The 12,399-nt window shown below is 40.6% G+C and overlaps 1 protein-coding gene across 2 annotated transcripts in view; it reads right to left on the bottom strand.

Moving 5' to 3' along the window:
* CYTH4 (cytohesin 4) overlaps positions 1-12,399 on the bottom strand; it is a 42,535-nt gene that overhangs the window by 4,222 nt on the left and 25,914 nt on the right. For both annotated transcript variants that reach the window (XM_034403029.3, XM_087873859.1), the window contains exons 9-12: positions 9,459-9,570; positions 5,109-5,185; positions 3,284-3,355; positions 515-669 (exon numbers count right to left, since the gene is read on the bottom strand). In XM_034403029.3, coding sequence (XP_034258920.1) covers positions 515-669; positions 3,284-3,355; positions 5,109-5,185; positions 9,459-9,570 — 416 coding nt within the window. The remainder of the gene's footprint in view (positions 1-514; positions 670-3,283; positions 3,356-5,108; positions 5,186-9,458; positions 9,571-12,399) is intronic.

Genomic DNA, 12,399 nt, shown 5'->3' with positions numbered 1-12,399 from the left:
ATACTTAAAATGATCATGGCAATGAAAGTAGGAAATAAGAAAGAGAGTACTGCTGAAAGGAATATAAAACATTATTCCCTCCCAGTTTTTGGTAGTTAAGTGGATATTTTTTATCAATTTTTGAAATGTTTGTCAGAACTCTCTTTTCTTTGATTTATAGGATGAAGTGACCCTATCTCTTCTCACTCCTTGGCAAATTTCATCACCAAAAGTATCCCTCTTGTGTCATAATTTGTGGGGAGGAGACCTCAAAAGTAAATGCGGTCAAGTGATTAATGCATGCATGTTTCTTACTTGATGATTGCATAGGAAGTCAAAAACACCAGAGAGAATAATGCAAAATTTCAAATGCAATATCTCACAGAAGAGCCGTTTCATGAAATGATGATATGTGCCTCTGTTAAGCCCATACTAAAATATTGTGATATTCCTTATTACTGAACTCTCTCCTTCTGGGGCCTTCTTTTCCACATCATTGTTATCCCACCAAAGAATGACAGCCTTTCCTCCTTACTGTATGGCTTCAATCCACAGGTCACGGTCCTCCTGGGAGGCTGCAGAGATCTTATAGGATTGGTGCTTGCCTTCAACCACCCTTCCATCCCCATCAGTCTTGCAAGCTTTGATCTTCTGCCCTTTGCAGTTTGCATTGAAGAGCTCAAAGCAATTCTGAGAGGAAAAAGGTAGAAAGCAGTGAGAATCAACAATGCTACTCTCTCCAATATCTGATATGGATACATCTCTTTTGTGCTGTAGGTGAGAAGCATCCTGGACCTCTAGGTGGAAAATAGTTAGAATCAACAATACTACTCTCTCCAATATTTGATATGGATGTGCACATCTCTTTTGTGCTTTGGTGAGAAACATCCTGGATCTCTCTATGACCCAGGACAAAGATCCTAAAGGACTTTCATTTACCTTGACCTGGATAGCTGGGGATGATAGGGCTGCTAATTCAATACATCTGGAAGAGGATGCTATTTTGCACACTTGTTTCATTTACATGTGGATTTATGTATTCCAACTGATTTCACCTAGTCCGCCACTTATGGACTAATATGCAGAATGGAATGCAGTTAGTTATTGCAATTATTATGTTACAAAATGAGAATTTTGCATTTCTCCAAATGATGCAGCATAGTTCCTAGACCACCCCCAACCATAAAATACCAACATTTATTTTAAAATGTACATTATAAGAGGATATTGGGAGCTAATTAGATTCAGTTCCAATAAAATGCTAAATCATGGAAGATATTACATGAAGGAGTCCTCTGCTCAAGCACTTTCCCCTCTCTGTTTTCCTCCTGCGCTTTCCTTCTCTTCCATTAGTCATTTGATGGATTTCAGCATGCCCCAGTTTTAATTGCATTTTACCATTCTTGTATTAGCCACCTGAGACCGTACAAGGAAAAGCAGAAAATAAGCATCTTAAATAGATCAATTGATTACTGCTGGACCGGCAAACTATGGTACATGTGTATTTTATAGTCCATGAATAGACATTAGGTTTTGCTCCTGTTTTCTAACCTTGGTTTTTGATTTGTTGAAAATAAAGAAGTAATCAAATCAAAGAGTGAAGGGATAGAAGGACGAGGCATCAACATATAAATAAGCTTGTATTCATTGGATACTTATCTGAATAGATCTGAACAGCCCGGATCCTATGTTGAGTCCATTTTTAATTAGATTTTGAAGATTTGGGATACAGAAAAACTGATTTTGTGGAAAAGGCCATAGTTGAGATTTCACTTGAATCCCAGATCTTCAGAATGCTTGTGAACTGGGAATAGGTCCATGTTATACCACCAATCTTATGCTGATTTTTTTTTTTTGAAGCAACTCCCAGTGAGTAAGCCTGTGTAAGCTTGGCATAGTGTCAGCTATTTAATGAAAGGAAAATACTGGCCAGGAATTTGTTTTTGATCATACTTAACTGGTCCTTGGCAAGAATCAGCCATTTGGTCTCATTAGGATTATCCATCCAAATGATATGCAAGAAGTTAATGGATCTGATATCAGCTTTGTAAGGCAGTTTAGCTGTTTTAACTTGGTCTACTCCTTTAATAATTTTCCAGCATGGCATATGGCATTATGAATAATTGACAAAATTTCCTCTCCCTTCCATTCTGATAAATACACTAGTAGACAAGGTAGGAAACTGGCTTCTGAACTGGTAACCAGTTTTTCTCTAGTGGAGTTTTCTGATGAGATCATCCTGACCTCTGTGAAGTCTGTATATTTTGGGTCCTTGAGGAGTCCAAACATTGAAACAAAGGGCTTCATCTCGTCTTTTGAAAGACAATTTTAATGTAGATTTCACAAAACATTGTCTTAGAAGCTCCGTATTGAAAATACGGAATAGATATAAAAACAGACGGTGCCTGTTTATGGGTCTCAGCACAAGAAGCATTTCATAAGAAAGAAACAGCAGGTAGAGAGAAATTGTTAACCTATTGAGAGCTGTTCGAACAAAAACATGGAGAATATAAAATGAATTCAAGAGAACAACTGGTTGCAGAGGGGTTTAATTTTAAAAGGTTCGTTTTTATCATGCTTGGTAGACTTGTAAAAAAAGCCATAAAATTGGACTTCCAGATGAGGAAATGGTGGACTAAAGGTGGCTCCACAAAAAGAAGAAACACAGAAGCATAGAGTCATCATAAGGATGCAAGGGATCTAGTCCAAATCCCTGCCCAAGGCAGGAGAACTTCTACATCTCAGACAAAAGGATAGCCAAACTTTTTTTGAAAACCTCCAGCAATGATCTATGATATATTGGAATTCTAAATCAACAATGTACAACACAGGAACAAAGGGAATTTAGGGACTGGATTCCATAGATTTCATGGTCATGACTAACTTCTAAAGAAGAAATTTATGTGGGGGAGGGGGCACAACCCAAAAAAGGAAGCAAGTAAATTTTTACAATTCAGAGAATTAAATGGTTCATATAACACACTAAATTGTAAACATGAAATAATAAAACGTATTTGTTGAATTTCCATATCATGCTATGCCCAAACAAATAAAACATATATTTAACATAATGATCTTGTTTTCACATACTATTTATATATTTGTATTATACTGATTATATTTTTATTTTTGTGATAAAAACATAATAAAAAATTAACAACAGTTAAAACACAAAATTACAATAAAAATATAATAGGTGCTATGGCTGCATCTAATAAAATTGTTCCTGCAATACACTGAAGCAGAAATTAACTTATTTTAGCCCAATCTAGCATGTTTTACAAACCCAACAGCAATGACTTACTGGTTTCTTGGGATCATCTACTGGTCGGACTGATAGGTTTTCCAGTGGGATAATCCCTAGAGGCTCTTTGTCCTAGTAAACAGCAGAAATCATAAGTGAATTGTCCCACTGTGCACATAATATCAGTGAAATTAATGTAAATCTTAAGTCTCCATTTCAACATGTCTGGTAGAAGACTTAATTCCTTTTTCTTGCATGGGATTCCAGTTTAGCAAAAAAAAAAAAAAAGAAAAAAAAGAAAGAATTGTCATCTTACAAAAAGCCCTATAGCTGGAATGGGAAGCAGAATAAATGATTTTTTAAGAGTTTGGAATTAAGATTAAGATTAATCTTTATTGCCATTTTGTACTGTGGGCACACTAGCACACATTAAGAATGAAATTCTATTGCCTGCTCTCAAAAGAAAGTGTATATCTAGTCATACACATACATAACACACATATACACATGCTACACCCACACACGTGTGTGTGTGTGTGTGTGTGTGTGTGTGTACCAAGGAATGACAAACCAAGTCATACAACTTCTGCTTTAGAAAAGAATCAGGGGAAGAATTTATTCCAGAAAGACAAAGTAAATGAGAATGTGATCGGCAGGTGATACACATTCCCCCATATAATTTTGAAGAGCTACAGAGCCTTCTGCAAATACAATCAGATTGTTGTGGCCTGTTGGACACCGGCCCCTCCAGAAGCTGAATCAAAGGAGGAGGAGGCATGGGAGTCAGGTCATCATCAGGCAACCTGAGAGCTCCGAGGGGGAAGAGGGAATGGAGCTGGCAGAAAGAGAAAGAGTGTGTGTGGGGGGTGGAGCCTGGGCCATCCGTCAGCCCTCAGATGGAGAGTCAACAGCCCCCAGGTCTGGAGGTGGCTGATGAGGAAGAGGAAGAACAGTTGGGTCCAGTGCCTGACGTGTGGATGCACAGAAGGCAGAGAAGAGGAGAGCAGGGTAAATCTATGGGCCTTGGGACAGAAGAGCCAACACTGCTAGCGAAGCCCCACCCTAGCTCTGGGGATAAAAGGCAAGGGGTGGAGATGAATAGATGTGGCAGACAACTATTCATCTTCCGGCTGGACGGACTTGTTCGCCTGTGGTGAGAGAGAAACTTTTTGCCGGGGCTGCTGGCGCTCCTAATAAAGGAATCTTTGAGTTAAATTCAGAGGGCGTGTCGTGTTTGGGGAGCTGGGTCAGAACACAGATATTCATTCACCTCACCATGCACTGAAACCATCATCTCAGTGTCATGAAGGATTCAGCATCCTTTCATCAATTTTTTCTCATGTTGATTGCTTACCTCTACAACCAGAAGTTGTGAACCAGGCATAACCAAACATGAGGTGTGGTACAGGGGTGCTATTCAGCAGGTTCTGACAGGTTCTGGAGAACTGGTAGTGGAAATTTTGAGTAGTTTGGAGAACCAGCAAATACTATCTCTTGCTGGCCCCAGGAGTGGAGAGGGAATGGGGATTTTGTAGTATCCTTCCCCTGGAGTGGGGTGGGAATGGAGAGTTTGCAGTATCCTTCCCCTGCCATGCCCACCAAGCCACGCCCACCAAGCCATGCCACGCCCACAGAACCGGTAGGTAGTAAAAAAAATTGAATTCCATCACTGGTGTAGTAATGTGAAAGACCATAAAGCTGGAAGACTTCTGCTGGAATATATCAGCAGGATAAAGTCAGGCTTTCCTCCTTACTCTTCCTGAATACAGCTATGGCTCAACAGAGCAGTCAACGTGGAACTTGGACAATCTTTTGATTCACCTAAGCTCTAGTTTCTAGCCAAGAAATCTTATACATCGAAGATCATCCCTGAGGATGCTCTTACCGTGGTGTATTCAAAATAGTAGAGGCAATTATCTGTCAGAATGAACCAGCGGCGTTTCCAGGTCTTCACTCTGCCTCCTGGAACAAAAAGAGAATGAAATGAGCTAATTAGGGTTTTTTTTTAGATATATAGTGGTAAAGCTTCTTATCACACATCCATAAAAATGTGAGGTACTATCTATCTATCTCAATATGAATTAACGAACAAACAATGATGATCGCAGGGCTCAGCTGGGATCATCAGAGGGTTTTAAAAGCATTTTTTCTACAACCTCTTCGGCCAAAGAAGTTGTAGGAAAAAAAATGCCTTTAAAAGCCTCTGAGTTGCCTGATCGTCAGAGACTTTTAAAAGCATTTTTTTCTGCAACCTCTTAAGGTTGTAGAAAAAATGCTTTTAAAAGTAAAAAAAAAAAAAGTTGGCCACGCCCAACCAGTCACATTACCTCCCCCCCACCAAGCCACACCCACAGAACCGGTAGTAAAAATTTTTACATTTCACCACTGAATACATGCCACAACTATGTGCTCCTTTGAGCTCCCCAAACAAGGCTGCAGAGCCATATTTTAACCCTGTTTCAGAAGGCCAGTGTCAGGGTTCTAAGTTACACTCCCAACGAAAGAAAACTCCGAGGGTTGAGTTTCCTCAAAGTCACATTTTATTAGAGATGTCATATTGGCACATCTGGGGAAACCTGAATCTGAAAACTTCCAGGGTTTCCCCACCCAAAGGAAAGTTCAAGTCCGTGCCCAGAACCCATAAATCCATCATATGGTCAATTCAAAGCACCGTCCCAACTGAAGATGCCTCCCAGTTCTAGCCTCCCAGGTGCAGGGCAAGATGTCCTTGAACCTCTGAGAAAAGAATGTTATTATGGCTATATATCACTCATGCTCCATACAGTAGTAACTGTGGCAGGTCTGAAGGCCCAATACAAAAGATGGCTTCCAGGCCTGACAGCCAGGAGAGTGGGAGTCTCCCTCACCTCCGGTGTGGAAGGATTTTCCATAGGACAGGGAGCAATGGCAGAGAAAGTTCTCTTCTTAGAGCCCACCAGTAGGAATTCTTTAAGTGATGGAATCTGCAACCTATGTAAGAGCCGAGGTGGCACAGTGGTTAGAGTGCTGTACTGCAGCTACTTCAGCTGACTGCTAGTTCAGCAGATCAGCAGATCAAATCTCACCAGCTCAAGGTTGACTCAGCCTTCCATCCTTCCGAGGTGGGTAAAATGAGGACCCAGATTGTTGGGGGCATATGGTATTTAGTATACTGTCGATTGTTGTAAGCTGCCCAGAGTCCTCAGAGAGTGGGCGGCATAGAAATATGATTAATAATAATAATAAATAAATAATGGGATGAAGCCAGTTCCTTAGATAGCCTGGCCCCATGTTATGTAGTGCTTTACAGGTCATAACCAACACTTTGAATTGGACCTAGAAGCAACTGGCACCCAATGTAGTTTGCGGAGCATTGGGTGTTACATGTGCTCTTCCAGGGCCATCCAGTATAGCTCTTGCAGCCACATTTTGTACCAGCTGAAGCTTCTGATACTTTTCAAGGGTGGCCCCATATAGAGTCGGTGGAAATAGTCCAGACAGGAGATGACCAGGACATGAGGGACCAAGCGGAGAGCCTTCCTATCCAGGAAAGGGAGTTTGCCTACTCCTGATTAAAAGAGATGAAATTAGAATTCTACCCTATAATAGCCTACATTTCATGGCACAACGTATAAAACTTGTTTCTAGGTCCATCATCTAAACCTGAAGCTCTTGTTGCTGTAAAGATAATTTTTTCAGCTTATTTATGCTAGTTTTTTTTTTTAACCAGGGTGTTGATTTAGGGCAGGAACAGAGGAAAAATATCCATCTCAAGGGCCAAATATTATTTGACATAGGTAGTTCTCAACTTATAACCACAATTGAGCCCAAAAATTATATTGCTAAGTGAGAAATTTGTTAAGTGAGTCTTGCCCCATTTAACAACTTTTCTTGCCCCATTTGTTAAGTGAATCACTGCAGTTGTTAAATTAGTAACATGGTTGTTAAGTCAATCTAGTTTCCCTGTTGAATTTGCTCGTCAGAAGGTTGCAAAAGGTGATCACATGACCCTGGGACTCTGCATCCGTCATAAATGTGAGTCAGTTGTCAAGCATCTGAATATAAATCATGTGACCAAGGGGACGCTGCTGTGGTCATAAGTATGAAAAATGGTCATAAGTCACTTTTTTGGAGCTGTAACTTCAAACTATCAGTAAGAGAACTGTTGTAAATCAAAGACTACCTGTACTACCTCCAGGGAGATGATTCACATGATAAAATGGCACCAAAGCAGGAGTGAAATGCTCCTGGTTCAGACCGGATCGCTCGATCCGGTAGCGATGGAGGCGGGTGGTTCGGAGAATCGGCAGCAAAAATCCCTGCCCATCCCCCATGCCCAGCTGAGTCGCACAATCATCAGATGCTTTTTTTTTTACTTTTAAAAGCATTTTTTCTACAACCTCTTTGGCCGAAAAAATGCTTTTAAAAGTAAAAAAAAAAAGCCTCTGATGAACGCGCAGCTCAGCCCTTTTTTTCTTTTAAATGCCTCTGACGATCCAAGCTGAGTTGCTTGATCGGCAGAGGCATTTAAAAGAAAAAAAAGTCTCTGCCGATCAGGCAACTCAGCTGGGATCGTCAGAGCCTTTTGAAAGCATTTTTTTACAGCCTCTTCGCCGAAGAGGTTGTAGAAAAAATGGTTTTAAAAGTTAAAAAAAAATTGGCCATGCCCACCCAGTCACATTACACCCTCCCCACCAAGCCACGCCCACAGAACCGGTAAAACAAATTTTAGATTTCACCCCTTCACCAAAGGCCCTCCAAGCCTATCTCCCAAATCCCCTTTTTTTCTCCCCTAGATGTCATCCAGTTCCCATAGTGATATTGAAGATGACACTGTGTTAGAGAACCAGCACTTGAAAAGTTTCACAAGTCGAACATTCAAAATTGCTTTCTTGAGATACAATAGTAGTTATTGGCCTGCAATCATTCTTTTAGCGATCACTTGAAGTTACAATGGCAATGAGAAAATGGCCGGTCTTCTCACTTAGAACCATTGCAGAATCCCCATGGTCATGTGATCAAAATTTGGGCATTAATAACAATTGCAGCATCCCATGCAGGATCCCAGGGTCATGTGATCATCATTATAATCATCATTTACAGACAGCTTTCGACAAACATAATCAATGGGGAAGCTGGATTCATTTAACAACTGAAGTGATTTGTTTAACCATGGCAAAAAAAGGTCATGAAATAGGTCAGTTCTTGACAAACAGTTTGTTTAGCAACAGAAACTCTGACTTATGGTAGTAAGTCTAGGACAGGGGTGTCAAACTCACGGCATCACAGAGTCATCATGTGACATATTGGGACTTTTTTCCCCTTCGCTAAACCGGGCATGGGCGTGGCCAGCGCATGATGCATCCGGCCTGAAGGCCGCAATTTTGACAGCCCTGGTCTAGGACTACCTGTACATTTATTTCTCTTTTAAAAAGCTATGGAATGGCAAAGGTTTCACAGTATCGCTTGGCTTCTCGGTGAAAGAAGAAGGGAGAGATGATGTTTAAGTAAAATTGGGACTTTGCCCCAGGAAGCTTATGGATCTGATTCAATTGGAGCCAAAATACTTTATCCTTTCTTTACGGCTTTTGATTTATACTTTTAAAGAGCACAGAGGAGGACTTCAAAGAGCAGCCAGGAAGACGAGTGCACTGTTAATCAGAAATAAGCCTCACCGGCTTAATCCTAATAAGCAGGTTGATGAATTAGTGAAACAAAGTATATGGATGAGAAAGGAAAGAAAAGAGCATTTCATTAAATCATCTCTCTTTGAATGGTGAGCTGCTGTACAAATTATTGGTTAAATTATTGGTTCTTGACAATTCCGGTTCAAATCTCCTGTTCATAAATTCTGTTTATTATGCACGCCTGGAACGCCTGTCAACAGAGCCACATAGCTTTCAATTTATCCTTTGAAAAAGTGTCCTCAGCAACTGGCTCTCCAGGTGGCTTTCCTCCAGCCCATTAAATGATGCCAGTCAAGTTACCCAGGCCAAGTGAGGAGCAAAAAAACCAGCCACTCTGTTATGGCCTTGTGCCATTTGCAGGAGTCTCTAGAGAAATATATACCAGAGCCAAACACCAGGGGTCATTCTCGCCCCATAGCTGAAAGCTGGCTAGCTGATTTCTGCTGCTGCAGTCCTCTGCTACCATATGAACACAACCCTTTTCCTTGCAAAAAGATTTAAATTTGAGTAGAAGTCAGGAACAAGGGTTGTTTTCTTTTCTTCTTATTAGCAAATTACAAGCAGGTTACCTAGCTTGAGGAGCCAGCCTTCCCGACTAGGGTTGAAGAAAGTGTGGGTGAGATCATTTCCGTCGTCCTCTGGGATGGAAAAGGGTTCGTTTTTGATACTCTCAAATAAATTCTGCCAGGGAAAAGAAGAAGAGAAAGCAAGGGAAAATCGTGATGAGCTTTAATATTCGGTGTACCAGGTCAATGTATTTATTTATCTGGTGCAGTAATAGGCCTCCTGATTTGAATAGGCGTCAGGTAGAGCGTCTCCCTTCCCAGGCCACCTGTTCCTTTTGATTGCTCTGAACCTTGACTGGATCTGGAATCAGTCCTTTCAATGGACAGTCCTTTCTGTTTATTAACTGGCAATTTGCTCTTTCTTAAGATTAACCATATAGACCAGTGATGGCAAACCATTTTGGCACCAAGTGCCAAAACTGGAACGTGTGTGCATGTGACACCCCGGAACACCGGAAACCCAAAGATCAGCTGGCTGGGTGCATGTGCCAGCTGGTCTTTGCATTTCCCACATGCGCATGTGTGCCGGCCAGCTGGTCTTCGTGTATGCTGGAGTACTGGAAACCTGAAAACCAGCTGGCTGGTGCACGAATGCTTGTTTTTTGGCCATTTTTAGGCTGTTTTTCGACCTGAAAAACGGCCTGTTATTGGCCATTTTCCAGTGCTCTAGCACCCACAAAGACCAGCTGGCTGGCACGCACGTGCACCCTGGAAACCAGAAGACCAGCTGGCAACGGCGCACGTGCCCACAGAGAGGGCTCTGTGTGTTACCTCTGAAATGCATGCCATAGGTTCGCCATCCCAAATATCGACCAAACCAACCTAAGTCTCTAAACATACGTAATATAGTTGTGTTGTTAGGAGTACACATACAGTTTTGACTGAATCACCGGACATCTAGTGTTACCACTGATACAGTGGAGTCTAAACAAACTTCTTCATCCATCAAAATGAGATAGAGATATGTTCTGCAATTTTCTTTTTTTTAAAAAAATGAAGGAAATTAGCTAAACCACTTCATTCTATCGGTTCTCTCTTTACGTATGTGTGTGTGTGTATCACTTCCTGTAATGAAACTATGTTTTCCTGCCGTTCCTCTCAATCTAATTTGAAACCACAATCATAAAGCATATGCTGTGAATCACATAAACCCCACCAATTTAGTCCTAATGAGTAAGTTGAAACAAATGAATGAAAAGTGAAAGAAAAGAGCATTTCATCACTACAGAAATTAATTCACTCTATGCTCGAGAGTCAGTTTGGTGGGGTGGTTAAGGTATCAGGCTACAAATCAGGAGATTGTGAGTTCTAGTCCTGTCTAAGACACAAAGTCAGTTTGGTGATTTTGGGCCAGTCACTCATAGCCATAGGATGGCACCCAATTCTGAAATCTTGCCAAGAAAACTGCAAGAATTTGTCCAGTCAGTTTTCAGGAAAAAGTTTTTTAAAATGAAGATAAGCACACACATATATGCTCAGGAAGTATATTTCCATTTTAAGAACCATAAATTCTGCGTATGTGCATATAACTTATTGCTAGGTTTCCGGGGTTTTTAAAAGTGATTTCTCATCCAATGAAGTAATAACATTGGGCTACTGGGATATGATGTCATATGTTATGTAATGTTCCTGCAACTTCCTGAAATCGCTCACTCAGAAAGCTCCGCTTTTACTCACAAAGTAATTTCGGATTCCTACGCAAAGTTGCATAGGAGTGTTTCAAGTTAATTTTTGAAAGCCGATACTGAATTTGTACAGATTTGCAAACTTTTACAGAAAAAACTTGTAGCTCTATAGTACAAATCAAACATGCTATGAAACCCTGTTTAAGAGCCTGAGTACTGGAAGAAATAAAATGAAAAGGACTGTATAATTCCAACACTCGCTCACATTCAATAGAAAAGCGAAAGGTTATATATAGATGCAAATGGTCATGTTCATTTATGGCTATCAAGTATGATTCTGTTTGTTTTTCATATAGTTGATCACGGTGGCACAGTGGTTAGAGTGCAGTACTGCAGGCTACTTCTGCTGACTGCCGGCTGCCTGCAATTTGGCAGTTCAAATCTCACCAGCCTCAAGATTGACTCAGCCTTCCATCCTTCTGAGGTGGGTAAAATGAGGACCCAGATTGCTGGGGGCAATATTCTGACGCCGTAAACCGCTTAGAGAAGGCTGTAAAGCACTGTAAAGCGGTATATAAGTCTAAGTGCTATTGCTACTAACTTAACAAGTGCAGTGATTCACTTAATAATAATAATAATAATAATTTTATTTCTATACCGCCCTTCTCCCGAAGGACTCAGGGCGGTGTACAGCCAATTTAAAAATACAGGACACAACAATAATTAAAAATTAAAATAATTAAATAGATTTGGACGATTTAAAACCCCAAAAATTTAAAATACCCCAATTTAAAATTATTATGTTGATAGCCCTGCCTGGCAGAACAACAGGGTCTTCAGTGCGCAGCGAAACACCCGGAGGTCGGAGATCTTATGTATTTCCGGGGGCAGTTCATTCCACAGGGCTGGGGCTCCCACTTAACAACAGTGATTCACTTAACAGCAACTTGTTAAGTGATTCACTTAACAACTGTGGCATGAAAGGTGCCACATGAAATGGGGCAAAATTTACTGTCTCACTTAGCAACAAAAATGTGGGGCTCAGTTGTGGTTGTAAGTTGAAGACTACCTGTAATACTACTGCAGAAGTATGCATTATAACGGGTAATATGTACATTTACAATGTATGGTTGCCTACATTGTATATAGTTGCATATACCATACATATCAGAATATCTATTATATATACATCATTCTGTGCTATCAATGCACCACAAAATAATTTGAATATCCCTATCTAGTTTAGGGATCGTAGAATAGATACAAATATTACCGCAAGCTACAAATCCTAGTGATTATATGGACACATCCAATGTCAT

The sequence above is a fragment of the Pantherophis guttatus genome, chromosome 7, assembly GCF_059756535.1.
Source record: "Pantherophis guttatus breed Tessera chromosome 7, ASM5975653v1, whole genome shotgun sequence".
Taxonomy (NCBI): Eukaryota; Metazoa; Chordata; class Lepidosauria; order Squamata; family Colubridae; genus Pantherophis; species Pantherophis guttatus.
The sequence above is the reverse complement of the archived record's forward strand: the minus strand, read 5'-3'. Positions and strand labels throughout refer to the sequence as shown.